We start from the raw sequence: 20279 nt of genomic DNA, 5'->3' as shown, positions 1-20279 counted from the left end.
GATTCCTGAGATTAGGGACAAAACAGGTTTTAATTTTCTAAAATATATTTTTTGTTTTTTCAAAAACATATTTACTAGGGGTGCAACGATACACAAAATTCACGGTTCGGTTCGATACTTTGGTGTCACGGTTCGATATTTTTTCGATACAAAAAAAATGTTCATGCCTTTTTAATTTGTCATTTATTAAAATTATAAATATATATTTTAACTCAAAAGTACAGTTTTTAAATTTAACCCTAACCCTTGTGCGTGTTTTTTATTTTGACAGCGAATGCGCACCTGCGGGCCACTTATGTGCAGCCCTGGTTATTTAGCTCGTCATATTGCAGCCACAGAAATTCTTTTGTCCATGAAACCATGAACCTGCACTTTCTTTTTGCCTTATAGTCTGATTTGTCATAACTTCTCCGTTTTGTGGTAAGCTTTTCTTTGGCTGTCACTTCTTCACCCTGACCTGTCTTATTTGGCTCAGCAGAACTAAAATATATATCCTGCTGCTTTTACACACTCACTCACATAAGCTCAGCGATTCTCTGCGCGATCAACCTCTCACATGTTTAAGCTGCGGGAGATTTCACTTGTCATGTTTGCATAGTAAGCTAACGATTGATAAGACGATGTCAGAGGAATTGGTGCACAAATTATCATCACTCACAGATCAGTGCTGTCGCTCTCTATACACAGTTTGCGCGATTGCAAAGTGAAAGCAAAAAACAAGCGCAAATTCAAACGCGATTTCAATATGTCACATATTGACAGTGGCTCACCGATGCCAATGACATAATTACCCAGCTACATTTCCGAAAGAATGCAAAAGCATTGACATATATTTTTCCTTCCTACGATAGCCCGACGGGCACGGCAGAGATAGATTTTGGTAGCCCGACTGGAAAAATCGCTAGCCCCAGGACGTCGGGCTAGCGATTTTGTGAGCCTTGTATCTGATTGAGGAATCACTCATCTTTGGAAAACAGAGTTTATTACAGATAAATGGCTCTTTCCAAAATAAAAGCTATACTATCCGCTTCTTCTGGGCTATATTCTCAGCAGCATATTAAACATATCAGGTCCCCATAAGGAGAATCCTGTGCTAACGGCTGTCTAAATGACTCGGGTAAAGTTTGTAGCATGCATGCTTGTTGTTTTTGTCTGCTTCCACTTGTCTTTGCACTAGGATGCTGTCGGAGTAAATGTGCAGTCATATTCGTTGTGTTCCCACTAGTGCTTTCAGGTTAATCTGAAATGACATTAACGCCACAACACGGCAAATCTCCGTTAACGAGCTACCGCGGATCGCCCCGTGCGTGGGGCTGGACGGCCAACACGTTAACGAGCTAACTGCGCTAACACACTAGTTCACACCAATGTAATTGAGCATTGCATGGCACATCCAACATACTGTTTTACTTTAGTCCATGACTCGCTTACCTTCAGGGTCATACTTCACATAAAAACCAAAATAGTTCCAAACGCCAGATCTGAATGAGGGTGGGGGAGGTTCAGTTTGCCATGTTGCAAAGAGAGCTTAACTTCTGTCTTGCTAGCTTGCCCTGCGCTCTTCCTTCTGACTATGCTGTCTGTGTTGAGCGCTCAGTGGATCTGCGCTCGACAGTGCAGCCTAGGCGGAGTAGTCGAACGCAGATTCACTGAGCGCTCAACACAGACAGCATCGTCAGAAGGAAAGTTGATAAATGTACTTGTATATTGTTCACATGTTGAAATAAATTACCAATCAATCAATCAATCAAAATAAATTACAAATTTTGTATTGTTCGATAGATATGCGTACCGAACCGAAAGCACTGTATCGAACGGTTCAATATCGATACGAATATCGTTGCACCCCTAATATTTACATATAATTGTTACACAAAGTTTTGGCTGTCTCACCATGTTTTGGTCTCCCATTTTTTAATAATTTATGCTTTTGCTGGAGAAGTGCAAGGTTTTTGTCAACACCATCAGACACAAAGAAATGCAAAAATATATATTTTAAATTAAGTTGTTTCAGCAATTTTGACTATTAGCAGGTTCTCTGTTCTACTGTTTATGCACATATGTTTTCAAACTAATTATACCACGTTTAAAAGTTAGATTGTTTTGGCTTTTTATTATTAGAGTTACAGTCATACATATTTTCAGAAGCTTGTATTTAATCTCTATAAGTCGTGGCTAACACCGCTAGCATGAGACACGAGCGTGATGCTACCGGGATTCCAGCTGCTGCGGGCGGACAGGACGAGAGAGAGCGGTAAGAGGAAAGGAGGGGGAGTGGCAGCGTTTGTGAACGACAGATGGTGTAACCCTGGGCACATCACTGTGAAAGAACAACTCTGCAGCAGAGACATTGAGCTGTTAGCTGTTAGCATGCGTCCGTACTACCTGCCCCGGGAGTTCTCGCATGTTATCGCGATAACAGCGTTGTCCCCCCCTCGGCCAACGCAGATGCAGCCTGTGACTCTCTCCACTCTGTGGTCAGCAGACTGCAAACACAATCTCCGAGAGCCCTTCTCATAATATCAGGGGACTTTAATCATGCCTCACTGGACTCCACACTGCCCACCTTCACCCAGTATGTGACCTGCCCCACCAGAGACAATAAAACACTGGACTTACTGTATGCCAATGCAGAAGAGGCATACAGTTCATCACCTCTCCCTCCACTGGGCAGATCTGACCACAACCTGGTGCACCTTGTCCCTGTGTATGAGCCCTTAGTGCGCAGGGAGCCACCAGCACAGTACAGAGATGGTCGGAGGAGAGCGAGGAGGCTCTTAAGGACTGTTTTGAGTCGACTGTGTGGGAGGTGATCTGTGACGACCACGGAGAGGACATCGACAGCCTTACTACATGCATTACTGACTCACCCACCCCCACTACTGCTGTTCCACCTCTGACACCTCAGACACTTCACACCTCCTCTATTCACCCTGCTCACTCCCCCCCACCCCCAACAACAGCATCCAATACACACTCAACACAAGGCTCCAGCCTGCCTCTCTCAACCACCCAGGTTAGGAGGCAACTGAGGAGGAAAGGAAAGCTGTGGGTCCAGATGGCATCAGCTCAAGAGTGGTCAGGTCCTGCGCGGACCAACTGTGTGGGGTGATGGAGCACCTCTTCAACCTGAGCCTGAGGCTGGGAAGAGTCCCACAGCTCTTGAAAACCTCCTGTGTTGTACCAGTGCCAAAGACATTCCCTATTCCGAGCAGGGTAAACTGTTCCCTCGATGTTTTTCTCATAAGGGTCTTCTGAATCGCTCTTTGTCTGGTCCCTCACCCAGGACCAATTTGCCATGGGAGACCCTACCAGGAGGCAAAAGCCCCCAGACAACATAGCCCCTGGAATCCCTGGGACACACAAACCTTCCACCATGGTAAGGTAGCGATTCACGAAGACGGCCCTGGTGGTTGCATTTGTTTGATTTCTATTTATTGAGAAGTAGAGATCCATGTTTTCTCCTATGAATTTTATGAAGTCAGAATCTTGTAACCAAATTTTAGGGTGTAAGCACCAGTTAAAATAGTGTTTGTTCACTTGTACAACATTATAAAATAGCGAGACTGGGGCATGATCTGACAGAACAATACTACCGTGAATACTGTCAGTTACACTAGGTAACAACGATGAGGAGATAATAATCTATTTGAGAGTGGGTTTTAAATGTTGAAGAGTAGCATGAGCATTCCGTTCTGGTAGGACTTTGAGAGATTCAAATCTTCTATGTATCGAAGTAGTTTCTTTCTTGTTTGAGAATGTGAGGTATCTGTCCCTGACGAGCGATCAGTCTTTGGGCCCAAGGTACAATTTAACCCTTTACAGCCGATCGGAGCGGGCACGCTCTGTTTTGCGTAACTATTTTTAAATCCCGGTAGCTCTGCAACCACGTAAGCTAGCGCAATAATTTTTTTTGCATATGAAACTGGAGGAGTTGTACTTACATCTTATGCCATCAGCTTGTCCTAGGTCACAGTTTCCTTCCACATATAGCTTTGCAAAAACTGCATAAAAATCACTTGCAGCAACAAAAACATGATATTCCAGAAACACGCTTCGCCGATCCAATCAGCTGTTTGTAACACTTCCTACGTCCATCAGCGTGAACTATCACATGACCGCATGACCTGCCCGAAACCGGAAGTGACGTCATTTTGCAGAAATGTAGTTTTTTTTTTACCATCGTACCTCATGAGCTTATACTTGTGTTTTTAAAAGTTATGTTTGACTTCATGACTTTCTGTGTCGTTTCTGGGATGCTTAGGACTCATATTGCACTGCTGGAAATAGTTTATTGTGATGCATATGCTGTTATTTTGCAAATTTGCAGTATAATATTTATTTTCGTTTTTCCTGCAGTATATAAAAATTGGTGTATTTCAAAAATAAAACTATGAAGACACTTAAAATAAATTTCCTGTGGTGGGAAACTAGTTTGTGCAACTTTTTTGTATTTACAGTTTTGAGGGATAAGCCTCTTAAATTTCTCTAACTAGAAATATATGTTAAAAAAACAAAAACGATTTTCAATTTTTTTGTAGTTTATTGCACTTTTTTGCAATTTATGTAATTACTATGCACCTAATGCAGACATATTATTAAAGTTTGGGCTATAATGGTTGTATTGATGTATAGCAACTTGAAATGCTCCCAAAAATGGCTCCACAGCATGTAAAAATATAATATAAGCTCTGGCGGACTTGGTTCTATGGTAGGTCTTAAAGGGTTAAGTCACCTGCCAATATGATCTTACCAGGAAGGGTGGCCATTAACAAAAACACATTCTCAAAGAACAATGGGTTGTCATCATTGGGGCCGTAGACATTAAACAAATTTATATTTCCTTTCAAGAAGGTACCCTGGACCACCAAAAATCTACCCGCACTGTCATAAATAGTGTTATTTACCTGAAAAGGCACTGAGTTGTGAATTAACACTATAACCCCTCTAGAATGAGATGGGAAACAGGACGCTAGTACTTTGCATGGCCATCTCCTTTGTACTTTCACCAAGTTGTTTCTGAGTCGATGGGTCTCCTGGATAAAAACGATTGAGGACTTCAGATGCTAAAGCCTGGTAATAACCTGCTTTAGCTTAGTCACTTTTACCATCCCCCTTACATTCCAAGAAGTAAATTTAAACTTCTTATTTGGAAGCACCTCATGTTTTGAGGAGTATTGAAAAAACAAACACAAAGCTGAAAATCTGCCATAAACAAATCTCCTTAGCTATCACCCCGAACCAGACAGCCCTCCCTCCTGTGCACTCACCGATCCAGTGTAAATAAGGGAGCAGTTAGACCAAACCAAGCAATCTTAAAAGAACAAAATACAACTAACAAGTTCTTCATGTCTCCCAGCGATAGTAAATATTTTCACGAAAATGTATATCTGAAATGTTCATTGGAGTCTCTTCTGCAGCTTATAACACAAGTGAAGAACCGATTACTTCTTGGGACAAAAGTTTATTTGTGAGGAGAGCTACCTGTTTAACAAGTGCATCAGACTTGTTTTTCTCTGAGTTAACTGTCTTCTACGTTGCTAATTCGCACTTCTGCTTCATCCATGCGTGCCAAGAAGTCCTGCCTGCACGTCCCTGTTAACGTCCTGCATGGCTTCCAGCACCACATCAATTTTCGTGGAAAAGTCATTTCTGATCTCGTGGAGAATCTGAATGACATCCATGTTGTGTGCCGTTCCAGTATTTTCGCCTACGCGTGGCTCAGGTCTAGCATCATCTGCTGAGTTAGCTTGACTACTAGCATACGATACATCGTCTTCCCCATTTGGAGAAGGGTTAGTTTTAATTTTAGTGCCTTCTTCGCTGGCATATTTTTGCATGATATTATACTAAATGGCCACAGGTGGTAAATTTCACTGTTCGTGGAGTAAAAGTATAATTCTAAGGCTTTTATGCCGGGAGCTCACCAAAAGCCATATGTTTAGCCACGCCCCCGACATTTCACTGTTTTACTCTTTGGTTTGGTGTTGTTCTGTACTCTATTCTTTTTTACTCATAACTAAAAGAAGTTTAGTTATTGTTGTTTTTTTGAATTTGCAAAATCTTCTTGTTGATTGATCGAAGATGACTCACAGTTTTGTCCATTTGAAATTATTTCAAAAACACAACAAAGGTACATTTTAGTTTTGTCTAGTGCTTTTTATCAGACTAACAGTACCTTAAACATAGCTTTTGTTTGTATGTATGTATAGTACAAAAAGAAGACAATCAAATACACTTCCCATAATGTAAATAGTGCCTGGTGTGTTCTGTCCTCAGGAAGGCTGCAGAAAGCCAAAACAAGTCTGTGGCCATAATGGCGAAACCTACATCACGGTGTGTGGCGCCTATTCTGACCGTGTCACTGTGGACTATGAGGCCCCCTGCAGAGCTGTGGGAGCTGTCTCTGACGTGGCCCCTGACTCAGCCTGCAGTTTGGTTTCATGTCCAAGTCTGTCCACTCCAGGCTGCCACCCTGTCACTCCACCAGGTGAGTGGAGTAGCACCATACATGAAAAGGTTAACTGGGGTCAGCCAGCAGATAAAATTACACCGTGTACATGACATTTATGTAGCGTCATGGGCAGTACGGTGGTACAGTAGTGAGGACTGGTTCCTGGCAGGGCCTTTCTATGTGGAGAGGGCGTGTTCACCCTGTGCCTGCATGATGACTGCAGCTCCCTCAGGCCAGGACATGCATTTTAGGTTAACTGGTGATTCTAAGTTGACTGTGGATGTGAGGTAAAGTGGTTAAAAATGTCTGAAACACTTTTAACTGTCAGTACAAGTAGGATAGTGTCACATAAAGACGTTGCATTTTATTATAATATGTTCTCTGAACTTTATCCAGGAGCCTGTTGTCCCATATGTGCCAGCATCCTGCAGATCCTCTGGAGCAAAGAGCGAATGAACACGTTCTCAAAGGTATGGACGGTTCACAGCTGTTTGTTTGTTTAGGTAACAAATCCACTGTCCAGTATGATATGTTTATGAATGATTTATGCTGATGACAAAGGGAGTTTCAAAGTACTATTTTCTTTAATCAGTGTTGTTAGGTTTGACTTATAGGTAGGGTATGAAAGCTAGAGCAGGTAAAATCAATATTGACCAGTTTTCATGGTGATGTGTCGTAACAACCAGTACAATCCACACATTCAAAGAAATCAGACATACATGTCCATAAGTTATGTGTAAGAATGAGAAATGACACATGTAAAATGAAGAAAGGGAGGTGCAAAAAGGCGTGGAAAGTTATGACACCAGCTGAAATCTGTCAGTAAATAGAAAGCAGTCCTGCAAACTAATAGAAGCTGGTTCAGTCCCCACTGATGGCCTATAAAACGCTGTCTCATTACCGAGATGTACACCAGAAACATTTCATAATAGATAAAACCGTGAGCTCTCTCAAGATATTCACATCCTTATTTTTCAAAACATACTGAAAGCACTGTTTAGAGAAGAACTACTGAAGGTTCCAGTGGGCACTGTTGGGACCACAATCCCAAAGCATCCACTATAAACTGGCTACAACCAGGCGCTGCCCTTAAGATTTCAGGTAGAGGAGTAACAAGAATGATCAAAAGGGTTGTGCAAGAGCCAAGGACGACTTGTGGAGGGCTACAGAAGGACCTGGAATCAGCAGGTACAACTGTTTCAAAGAAAACAATAAGCAATTCACTCAGCCGCCTGTATGCACACTCACCATGCAACATGCCATTGTTTAAGAAAAAGTATGTTGAAGTCCGTTTAAAGTTTGATGAAATTTGCCTGTGAAGTACTGGGAGACTATGGTCTGGTCAGATGAGACCAAGATTGAACTCTTTGGATGCTATGTCATGTTTGGAGGGAAAGGGTACTGCATATCGCCCCAGAAACACCATACCCAAACTGAAATTTGGTGCTGGGAACATCATAGTGTCGGGCTGTTTTTTCTCTATACACCACTGGCATTCTTCATGTAATTGAATGAAGGATGAATGGGAAAATGTACCAACACATTCTTGATAAAAATCTGCTGCCAAGATGATGAAGATGAAAAGAGGGTCGTTGCTGCAACAAGACAATGATCCCAAACAAACAGCCAAAGGAAGGAAGCTAAAGCTGCTGGAAGGGCCCAGTCACCTGACCTGAATCTGTGGAAAGTGCTAAAGCTAAGAGTTCATACAAGGGGCCCACAAAAGCTTCAGGGTCTGAAGACTGACGGCCAAAATCAGGAGGACAATAAATGTTCCCCATGTGGATCAAATAAGCAAGTTCAGTACTTTGTGTCTGTGTCATTTCTCATTAATATGCCACTTAATTGGATTTCTCCGTGGATTGGATGGGTTGTTAAACACACCTGGTGAGAATTCAATAGCGCCTTTAGAGATAGATTTACTTACAAAATTTGTGATGTGTTATTCCCACACAGGGATGCTGTGTGAGACTTTGTCTGAGCCACTCTAGCATTGTCCTCTATGGGCAAGGGAGATGGAGGAGGCTGTGCTTATGACATTCATGGGAGAACTGTAAATCCTGTCTTGATGAGACTGACCCTGGATGAACGAGAAGGATGGTGGCTACATTTTGATGTATATATTATACCAGCGGTCCCCAACCCCCGGGCCTTGGACCGGTACCGGTCCGTGAGTCGTTTGGTACCGGGCCGCGAGAGTTGAGGCTCAGGTGTGAAATGTCTGGTTTTCAGGGTTTTTATCGGTTTTCAGCGTTATTTTGTTATCGTTTTTATCGTTAACTCGGTTTTCCTGGGGCTTTTCACGTGTGTTATGAATAAATCTTTTTTTTTGGTACCAGTACTAGTTTTATTTTGTTGTATTTATCCGCGACACCTTAAAGGCCGGTCCATGAAAATATTGTCGGGCATAAACCGGTCCGTGGCGCAAAAAAGGTTGGAGACCGCTGAATTATACCATCAAACCCATAAATATTTGGACAGAGACAGTTTATGTTTTTTTTATTTTGGTTGTGTACATTACCACAATGAATTTGAAATGAAGCAACTCAGGTGCAGTTGAAGAGCTTTCAGCTTTAAGTCAGTGCAACTGCCTAAAACTGTGAGGACCCAAAGCATTCTTCTAATGCAGTCTCTTCATTTTAGGAGCTCAGAGTTGGACAGATTGGTGCAGTGTGCAGCACTGTAGCCTCACCTGAGTTCAGTTCCACCATCAGCCTTTCTGTGTGGAGACTGCATGTTCTCACTGTGATGGCGTGGGTTCTCCGGGTACTCTGGCTTCCTTCCACAGTCCAAAGAAGTGCAGTTAGTGGGGTTAGGTTAACTGGTAAATCTAAAGTACCCATAGGTACGAATGTGAGTGCGAATGAAAGACCAGACAAAGAGCGATTCAGAAGAACACCATGGGAACCGTTCACCCTGCCTGAGATAGGGTTACCAGGCCTCGCCCTAGAGCCAGGCCGGCAGAGGGTGCCCGAGGGCGAGCATCTGCTGACTGTAGAAGTAATATTCATCCAGGAAGGTCTTTTCATTGGCCTTCAGGTCAACGGTGATCCAGGGTTTCTTACTGGGAAAACAGACATACAGTCCTAGTTGGGAGGATGTATCCTCACAGAAATGTGTATGGTCAGTGATGCAGTCTGTGCTGCTGTTGATGTCTTCCCCATATGGATCATCCCAGTCTGTCGCATCCAAGCAGTGCTGCAGGGTCTGGCTGGCATCCTGACTCCACCTCCTCACAGACTTGGTGGAAACAGGAAGTCTTTGAACACATCAACATGCATACATCCTGTGCGTTCTCAGAGGTTTATTCATTTTACAGACTGCTGGGAGGTTGTCAGAGTCAATCATCACAAACGTCTCAGGGTGTTTACACTGTAGGTCAGCTACAGTCGTGTGGAAGAGGTCACACAGAGGTCATCAGCTGATGCTGGTACATAAACACCAGTCAATAAGCTGAGGGTGTACTGAGTGATCAGCACTAGGTTACTCTATAAAATTGTCTTTCTTTTCCCAAGCACATCAAAATAGTTTACAACATAACAGGTTACACATCACACCACAAACAACGTCTCTATAAAAGCATGATTGGGAATCCTAACATCCAGAAAATATAGATCGATATGTAGAAAAAATCAAACCCAGACACTCAGAGGGAGCCATGCCTGCCTGGATTACTTCATGTCAGAGGAAGAGCACAGCCCAAATGTGAGTGAGGGAGACAGTGATGTGGAGCTGCTGATGGATGTCCTGATCATAAATCAGTAAATGTTGTGGTGTGATGAGGCTGTAGTAACCTGTGCTTTTCCCAAGCACAGGTTACTACACTGGAACGGTCACCACACAGTCTCTTGTGTTATAAAGTGCTTCACAAACCTGAACATTACGGCTAACAGCTGTAGATTTTCCTGTTTCAGTGAAGCTAGCCCAACAACAAAGAGCCACTTAGTGTTTAACACAGTGACAGTGGACAGGTTACCAACATAGGACTCATAGTTGCAGCTGGGGGCGGCACAAACGTGACCCCCTCAGTAGCTGGCTAACATAAACTGATGTACTGACCCAACCAACCAATCTGGTGGCATCACGCTCTGTACTGACACAACATGGTGCTGAACATGTTCTGTAACCTTTCATTTTAAGCACTTTGGTTTTTAAATCCAGGCAGACAGACAGAGTGAAGTCTTTTTTTCATGTAAATGAACTACTGCTGTCAGCGTTAATCTCGTTACAATGACGTTAACGCCATAACCGCATTAACGTAGCAAATCTCCATTAGTGTCAACGTGTTAGCGCGGTGACGCGTTAGCGCTGTGCAGCCCCACAAAGGGGAGATTTGCTGCGTTAATGTGGTTATGGCGTTAACGTCATTTTAACTAGATTAACACTGACAGCGCTACTAGAAATGCATCGATTTCTGTAGTAAGCTCAATGCTGTCATTATATTTGTGTCAGTGTTTTCCAGTAAAGACAGATACTGTGGTGCTGTGCTGGGAGCATTTGTTGCCCTCATTAAAGTGTCACTGACCTGTTGTATGAAAGTTGGACAGCAACATGAATGTAATGCTGTGTGTCGCTGCGTGCAGCTGAACAAGAAGCAGCCGGTGACGGTCCACGATGTCCTTCAGATCCTGCGGCCTCACATCTCAGTGCCGCAGTGCGATGTTTTCGGCTACCTGAGTATTGACCACCTGCTGGTGGTCATCATCGCCCCAATGGACCAGCAGCCAACACCTCTGCAGGTAACAAACACCATCGTGCACACACACAGATATAGTCTGTTATATCTGTTGTTCTGCACACGCTTATGTGTTCTTTACTTTGATGAGAATGTGTGAACATTGTGTTCACAGTGTTTGCAGTGAAAGGCTACACTTTAGCTGTGTGACGTTCCCCTGAATGAATTAATAGCATGCATTTGTGTGTGTTGCTGTCACATGATCTTTTAATCACGTGTTCTGTTCGGCAGTCGTGACGAGCGCAGTTCAGGTCTCAATGCTTTGCTGTGCCAAACACATTGTTTCCCCAAGAAGAGCAGCTTTGGCGCTCTGTAGGCTTTATTGGATTTATTTATGTTATATTATTATCTGTGTGGATGCTGCAGTCGACGGGGTGAAGGCTGAGGGGAACGTTGGAGATGAACCAAACACATCAGGTCTCCAACTTTATTTCGTTACGGGACCAGTTGATCAAATCCATAATAATCCATCCTTTAGGTTTTAGAGAACAAGACTGAGGAAATCTTTGAGGGTTAGAGTTAGACGAAACTAGACAAAGACATAGAAGCAGCAGCAGGGAAGATAAGGGAGGGAGAGGGTGAAAGATGGGCCCTCCTCCTCCGAGAGCCAGAGAGTCATGAAGCATGTAGTTAGGCCTGGGTAGTTGAGGTTCAGTGGGATTAGGCCTCCCCATGCAGTATTTCTACCCAACTCACCTTTTTCACTCACTATGTGTTTATGTGTGTTTCGTGACTGAGTAAAGATGGCGCCAGTGTGTGCGGCAGGCCGTCCTCGTCTCTGTTGTCAATCTCTTTTCCTTGATATTTGTTTATTATTTGTTATCTTTCTGGCACTATGCCCCCCAGATGGTTATGCATTAATCACCTATGACGGGGATACTTTGTTAAATCTTTGTTTCCCCCCCTATGCTGGGTTGGATCAAGGCTGGAATTTGGGAGATGCTACCTTTCCACGTATCATCTCTTCTACTGGTTCATACGGTTCCCCTCTCTGCTCCCCGCCTCAGAAGCGCTATAGGAAGTGGGGCAAACGGAGTGGGTTTCAGGTTCGCTTAAAGGCTTACCTTAAAGCATCAGCTGCAGCTAATTCCCTCACCACCGCGGGGATTATACGACTTCCATCTGCTCGGGATCCATCATCCTTCAGGCTGCTCAACCATCGCTGGATCTGTCCGGTTGGTAAACAAGCCTGTCCGGTTTCTCCGGTAGTCTCTCTGCCTGTTCGTGTTTGGATTGGGTCCCCCAGTGATGGTGTACGGCTCAGGCATTTAAGCCGGCTAAGACGTGCTTCCAGCAGAGATAAGATGCCGATCTCTCGGATGGCTTTATTAAACGCAAGATCGCTGGTGAATAAAACCTTCATCTTAAATGACCTCTTCCTCTCCTCTCGGCTTGATGCTCAGTTATTGACTGAAACTTGGATTCATCCTGGTGAGTCCTCTTCTTTTTCAGAGCTACTACCCCCGGACTGTGTAGTCTTCAGTTCACCGAGGCCTTCGGGAAGAGGTGGAGGCGTGGCCTCTGTTTTTAAAAACAAACTTAAAGTTCGGCAACTGCCCTCTCCTACCTATTCTAGTTTTGAGGTTCAGCTTGTGGAGCTTGCCGGACCCCCAACGATTCTATGTGCTGTGATTTATCGACCACCTAAATATAATAGGTCTTTTATTTGTGAATTTGCTGACTTCTTAGGTTCATTTTTATTAAGTTATGACCAAGCTCTTATCACTGGAGATGTTACCGTACATATTTGTTGTGCTGATGACCCCCTAGCCAAGGATTTTCTTGCCCTAATTGACTCTTTTAACCTTACACAGTGGGTCAGGGAACCAACTCATCTTAAAGGTCATACCTTGGATTTGGTCCTCCCATATGCTTTGGATATTTGTACTATGGACATTGATAATGCTGGTATTTCTGACCATTTTTTGGTTATGTTTGATGTTGAGCTATGTGCAATTGATTTAAATTCTAAAGGCTGTCATCGCCCTGTACGTATCATTAACTCTGAGACTGTGGCTAACTGCATTACGGCCTTTCTAAACTTTGCCTTTTTTGATCCAGACTTCACTGATACAAACTGTTACACACTTCCATTGGTTGATGATTTTGCCAACGCTATGCTATCCACCTGTTGTTCCATCTTAGATACTGTGGCCCCTATAAAGATGAAACGTCCCAGAACTTCTCATCAACCATGGCTAAATGACACTATACGAGCCTTACGTCGTATTGAGACTAATAGCCACAACGCCCGAATGTTATTCAAAATTTTTAATTCAGTGATAAATCCCTGTCCGGACTCTTCGAGCTCGGCCTCTCAGGCTGTCTGTGAGCAATTTCTTAATCCCGCTTGTACCATAGGCCTACTAGTACAAGTGGAAATACACTAAAAATTACCTCCAAGTGTTCAATACTGAGTATTGTAAAACAACTGACATCAAAATTTAAACAGGAAGCAGGATAAAGTCTGCTTACAATTATCTCTCATAAAGTTATTTTTAGCTGCTTTAACCATTTACAGCTTTTCACATGTTAATGACTTAGTTAATGATCTAACTAGCATAGCAACAGCATTTCAGGGACATGCAACAACTGTACCCACACTCCGCACATCACGTGTCTGATTAGCCACATTTAGCTTACCGCCGTCGAGTGGATGCTCAGCATTTACGTGGAGCCACAGCTCAGTAAACCTTCCGGTTTCGCTCTGCCCTTGACAACAACAAGTGCAAATACATAGTTTGTGAAAAAGATCAGTTTAGATCGTATTTTTTTTAACTCGTTAGAGGTTAATTTCTCCAGCTTACCGATAACAAAAGTTTTAGTCAGTCTGCTCTGTTCGGCTGTAGAAGCAAGAGACTGAAAACTTGGGAGCTGGTACTAAGGAGGGACAAGAGCTGCCTAGAGCTTCACCGATTGGCTGACATGCGAGGAGTGGAGTAAAACAATAGGCTCTCATCAGAGCTCATCAACCCTCTGAGAAAACTTAACCCTTGTTTGACCAGAGCATATCATATATAATCTGCGTCCCTTCTATGTTTAAATAAATATTTTGATCTCATTTCACGTTCATTAACAGGGACAGTAAGAACAGGACAATGAACATTAAATGTTTTAATTTTTCTTCTCTTTTTGTTTGAGATGATTTTAGGAACTGGGTTACACTAACTCTCTCCCTGATTCTATGCGTAACCTGGGTGTCTATTTGGATAGCTCCTTTAAGCTCGATAAGCAAGTATCATCTGTAGTTAAATCTGTTTTTTTTTTTTCAACTGCGCCAGATTTCTAAAGCTAAGCATTATATACCACACAGGGACCTGGAGAAACTTATCCATGCTTTTGTGACCTCCGGGTTAGATTATTGTAATTCTCTCTACTGTGGTCTCCAAGCCTTCTCTCTTCGAAGCCTGCAACTCGTTCAGAATGCTGCGGCTCGCCTTCTTACTGGCACTAGAAAATTTGACCCTATTACTCCGGCTCTTGTTGATCTACACTGGTTACCAATGAAATATCGCATTGAGTTTAAAATCTTGCTACTCACTTTTAAAATCCTGAATAACATTGCGCCCAGCTACCTCACTGACCTCCTCAATTTGTACACTCCTTGTCGTGCATTAAGATCATCAGGTCAATTACTCCCGGCCCAACCTAAGTTTAGACTGAAGACCAGAGGCTATCGTGCCTTTGCTTCAGCTGCACCCAAGCTTTGGAACAGCCTCCCTGCTTCTATTCGAGCCTTGGACTCTATCCAGTCCTTTAAATCAAGATTAAAAGCATATTTGACTTGGCTTTCCCGACCAGTTAATACCCTTTTAAATCTTTTAATTTTTAAACTTTTAAATCTTTTATTAGAGTTTATTAAATGTATTATTTTTATTAATTTTACTGCTGTTTTTGCCTTCGTAGCATATTTTGTATTTATCTAACTCTCCTGGTCTGTTAGTGCCTCTATCCTGTCTGTGCTTGTGCCTGATTTGTACCCTGTTTTTGACTTATGTTGACTCTCCATATTACTGTGAAGCACTTTGGTGTGCCTTCGGGTTTTTAAATGTGCTATATAAATAAAATCTTATTGTATTATTAATGTGCAGCTTTCTTACATAGTGGGTCTTCCTCCAGCAGCCACAGCAGTCAGCTTTCCCTAGGATCTGCTGCTACCAAGCCCTTGCTCACAGCGTGTTGTTTTTTGGGCCTTTTCCATACAGTATAAAGCACCTTGTGGTGACTGTTGTTGTGTATAAATAATGTTTTGTTTTGCAGATTGAAGCCTGCAGTAAAGAGGCTGAGAAGATTGACTCCCTCATCAACTATGCCAGCCCCACTCTGGTGTCCCACGTCCCTCTGTCTGCCTTCCTCACCTCTGAAATCAAGACATCTTCCATCCACTCCTCAGGGAGCACGCCATGGTCACCTCTGACACCCGCCCTGTGTTTCCTTCTGGGTCTCCTTGTTACACCGGCTCCAGTGCTCTAAGTGCCAGCCTCTGTGACTCCCAGTGCCAAAGTCAGGATGGTGGGCGTGTTCTGGCAGCAATGAACAGACGATCGTGATGACAATCATTCCTATTGACTGACCTGCGTTTCAAACAATCAGGCTGGTTCAAAGCTTTTGTATCAACTGTGTTTAGTGAATAGTTACTCACTGGATTTCCCAGCCAGTGTGTGTGTGTGTGTGTGTGTGTGTGTGTGTGTGTGTGTGTGTGCGCGTGTGTGTGCGTGTGCGTGTGCGCGTGTGCGTGTGTGTGTGTGCGCGTGTGTGTGTGTGTGTGCGCGTGTGTGTGTGTGTGCGCGTGTGTGTGTGCGTGTGTGTGTGTGTGTGTGTGTGTGTGTGTGATAGACACTGTTTATCCATCCGTCCCAGGAGCACCAGGAGGGGGCGCTGATGTGTATGTTTGATTCAAGACTGCACGAAGTATCCTTGTTAAGCAGGACATCACACACACACACATCATTTTTGGTGTCACTACATCCAGGTATCTGTGTACATTGCAAACATACATTGGAACATATATAATGAAGGGCACACGTTTAAAGCCTGTGGTGCATGACAGTGTGCCGCATGTGGACCTGGTGATTGAACCTCTAACCTCAGCAGTATTATTGCTCAAACTGAGCCCAACTAATCCAAACACAGTTTGAAGGACTGGCTAAACAAAGTCTCCAAAGTCAACTTTCCCAGGATATTTAGTCTGTGCCATCGGCCCGTCTTCTGTGAAAAAAGCTCCCAGTTTGGACTGGGGAGACAGACACCCAGGCAGTGGTCTATTTCACGTAGCAGTGATCTAAAACCTTGGTCAGTTTCACCTGATCACATAAAGCTTTCGTCCAAACAAACCTGGTAACACTATACTTGAAGTGGTGCTCATAAAATATCATTATTAATAGATTGTATTATAAGGTAGAGAACCTGCAGTAACACAAAAAAAGCACCTGCTGACAGTGGAAAGGAAACCCCCCCCCTCTTAACAGGAAGAAGCAGGGAGGGTTAAATAAATAATAAATATAAATAATAATAAAAAAGTCAGAATAACTTGACCACCTTGGATTTTTGAGCACCAGCTTTGGTCCCCACATAACGACATGAGGATAAGAATCATGTCTTTGTTGCACACCATTGGCTGCCTTTCCCACGGGGGGCTAAACGAGCCCGGGCCACTCCTGCCTGGCCCCGTGGCACATGGTTACCTGCTCACCCACTGAGCTAAACTGACACCTCAGCATAAATATTAAAAAGAAATATTGTTTGAATTTTTAATGCCTTTTTCTGGTATTAGAACATGTAATAACGAGTTTAATGCCGTCAGTTAAACTGATGTATTTTATGAGCGTCACTTCTAACAAAGTGCTGCCTTGACATTCCTCAAACTCAATGAGAATCAACAATGAACCTTACAGCAGCAGAAAGGCCTGACCATCACTCCCTGTGTGATCCAGTAGCTCTGAATAGCAAAAGGGAAGTTTTCTGTTTATATATATATGAGAAGCAATAAGCCATTCACTAACAGAAAGGACAATCAGTTGCTACCCACAATCCACTGGGGGCAGATTTTCCACAGTATGCCTTATGTCTTATATGAAGTATTAATAAAAATGCAATATAAGAAATATCTCTATATTTTATATGTATCTGTCTGATTATGTGCCATGTTTCTGAAATAAATAGTTTCTATTCTTTGTTGCATGATGACAATTATAAAATGTGTTTACTCCAGAACATAATATAATATGTTTTCCCCATCTCTATGTGTGTATCTGCCTGTATAGCACAATGTGTCTCTATATCTAACAGTATTACTGTGCTAGGCAGCTCTGTAGCAGGGAACCCATCCGTCTGTTATTATTAGCATTATTATTATTACTAAGTGTTTTTTTTCTCTTACTGAGCCTGGGCTGCTTTTTTATGGTAAAAGTGTTTAATTTCAGTTTACAGTAAAAAAAAAGTTCTAACTAAGCTGCAACAGTTCAACCTTTTGGAAGTACTCGCATTCACTTTGTTGACTCACATGATGCTTCTCTTCTTTAATATGAGGCCTGTTGTCCTGATGTTTAGCGCTATATTTTTATTTTTGTAGATTTGCTTTATATTCATCTGTTTTCTACATGAGTTTCAATTTAATTGTTTATGTTGTACTGTCCCCTCTTTGCTAAATGTTTGAAACATGCAGTCTTTTTAAGGATCACGCCCTCAAAGATGCTGTGTTCTCATTGGCCAAGGAGAAGTGTCTGTACTTTGTAATCATTCAGTGTCCGGAACACAGAATTTAAAGAAAGCACACGAGGAAATAAAAAAATAAAATTGTATGGACAAATCGAAGCCTTTGGCTTTTTACTGTAACAGTTTTGTTTAAAAGAATCTGTATATTTTAGATGAACAGAGGGCATAATAGTTCCTCTTTAAGTCAAAGCTGGCATGATTGATTTAAATGGAGTCTGTATAGAAATAAAAAATGCACATAGAAACATACTTTATTTTTAGCAACGTGTACCTAATGATAAATATTAAAAAAAACCCACATAGTTTGTCTTTTTAGGGTAAGGTAACTCATAAGGCTTTAGCTTAATTACCCGTAAGAGTCATCAGTTAGCTAGTTAATCTTAACTTTAGCTAGATAAACCGGCTAATATCTTTGTTAGCTAATTTGTCAAGTCTTGAGTTTAAAACTCAGTTAAATGACCTTTTTTGTTGTTCTAGTTCACTAGAATCTGCAAAACGTATATTTGATGACTGCATACATGATATATGAGCATAGCATGTAAAGATTAAAAAAGGCTAATGCTAGGAGAATGCTAAATGGTTTTTCTTCAAGCTTTCTTCAAATGGGCAGACAATGTTTTTCATTCATTGTAGGATAAAGACAATCATCTTCATTGTTACTACATTGTATTCAAAAAGGAAAAGAGATTGTAATTTGTATAGTGTAACATGTTCTGAGAGGCTAGCTTCTTACTTTGGGCAGCTAGTTAGCTAGGTTTGCTGGGTAAATAGCTGCTGTATTGTGAGATGAATGTTTATGCGCCATGTTCAAGTTAACTTCCCTTCAGGAAAAGGAATTTTAAGCTTTTAATGTTAAGGCCTATTTGGAATGGGCTAGAGTAATCAATGTACTCAGCAGAGATGGTTTCTGTAATTAAAAAAAATGGCATGACCTCTCAGTCTCTGTTACTATTCATTATTCCTTTTACCAAATTGTTGTCTTATCTGTTTTCTTGAATGGGTTTGACTCCAAAGATACCGTAAATTAAAATTTGAGGAAATATGAAAGAGCAGTACCACCTCTTACAGTGAATGTGTTTGCAGAGTAGCCTGAAGGCTGGAAAGAAATAACACAACCTCTATGTCATTTGCTGCAAAAGTGATCAAATCTGCACTGACATTTCCAGACCTCTCTAAATAGTGAACAGCGCAGTGAAAGATCGGTCGTTCATATTTAACCCACTGAGGTTCAGGATTTATGTGTTTATGTTAGATAAACACATAAATCCTCAGAGAAAAAGGCAGAATCCAACAGTCCAGCTGCAGGTGGGCCGCGGTGGGTAGATCGGTAGATCGTGCGCAGGTTTAAGCTGGTCCATTGAAACCACCTCCTGCCGACCCCCGAAGTCCAAAATGAAATGCTTGTGGCCTGGTTTAAGAACTCTATATGGGCCATCAAGGGAGGTTGATGGGCATCGTGCCTGCAAACCAAGAAGAGTCCAACGACCTCGGAACAAAAACGTCGGCCAGGCAGTGGTGCACTGGGCCAGGAACAGAAAAGGAGCCTCCTGAGGAACGGAGAGACGGCACAGAGGTATCGAAACACAGAGGGGGGCTCTCAGGCAAAAATTCTCCAGGAACTCGGAGGGGCTGCCCAAGAACGAGTTCGGCCGGAGAAACTCAGAGGTCCTCCTTAACCGCGCAGTGCAACCCCAAACAAAACCCAGGAAAGACAGTCGACTGAGTTGCCGCCCGTTAAGGAAGATTGGAGCACGGCCTTGAGTGACCGGTGAAACCGCTCGCACATTCTGTTAGCAGGTGGGTGGTATAGTATAGTGCGGTGGACCTTGACCCCCAGGCCGTCAGCCATGGCAGACCAAAGCTCCAAAATGAACTGGTGGCCCCTGTCCAAGGTAATGTCAGCGGGGGGGGGCAAAATACGAAACCCACGTTGACACAAATGCCCTGGCCACCACCTCCGCCGTCGTGGATACCAGGGGAACCGCCTCCGGCCACCTGGTCGTGCAATCCACCACAGTCAAGGTGCGTGAAACCCTGTGACTGCAGAAGAGGGCCGACCAAATCGACATGCACATGGTCGAAATGCCTACCAGGGACGTGGAAAGGTTCGAGGGGTGGCTAAGTGTGTCTATGGATCGTCGAGTGTTGGCATGGAACGCATGCCACAGCCCAGCTCATCACAGATTTCCGCAGGCCTGGCCAAATGAACCTGGCGTTGACCAGCTTGACTGAACCCCGTACACCCGGATGAGAGAGGGCATGGATGGAGTCGAAAACACGATGGTGCCACAAACGTGGAATGATAGGGCGTGGGTGACCGGTAGAAACGTCGCACAACAAACGCGGACTGCCATCCCACACCGACGTGCCCTCCAG

At 43.1% G+C, this 20279-nt stretch overlaps 1 protein-coding gene across 1 annotated transcript in view; it reads left to right on the top strand.

The window, feature by feature from the left end:
* The window catches only part of reck (reversion-inducing-cysteine-rich protein with kazal motifs), an 87676-nt gene extending 69687 nt beyond the window's left edge, over positions 1-17989 (top strand). Inside the window, exons 18-21 of the mRNA XM_085362571.1 lie at positions 6280-6490; positions 6851-6924; positions 11038-11193; positions 15450-17989. Coding sequence (XP_085218697.1) covers positions 6280-6490; positions 6851-6924; positions 11038-11193; positions 15450-15662 — 654 coding nt within the window. The 3' untranslated portion in view covers positions 15663-17989. The remainder of the gene's footprint in view (positions 1-6279; positions 6491-6850; positions 6925-11037; positions 11194-15449) is intronic.
* The last annotated feature ends 2290 nt before the right edge of the window (positions 17990-20279 follow it).

The sequence above is a fragment of the Diplotaxodon limnothrissa genome, linkage group LG9 (genome assembly GCF_057381915.1).
Source record: "Diplotaxodon limnothrissa isolate DT_005_m linkage group LG9, D_limnothrissa_male_GT1.1, whole genome shotgun sequence".
In the NCBI taxonomy this organism is placed as follows: domain Eukaryota; kingdom Metazoa; phylum Chordata; class Actinopteri; order Cichliformes; family Cichlidae; genus Diplotaxodon; species Diplotaxodon limnothrissa.
The sequence above is the reverse complement of the archived record's forward strand: the minus strand, read 5'-3'. Positions and strand labels throughout refer to the sequence as shown.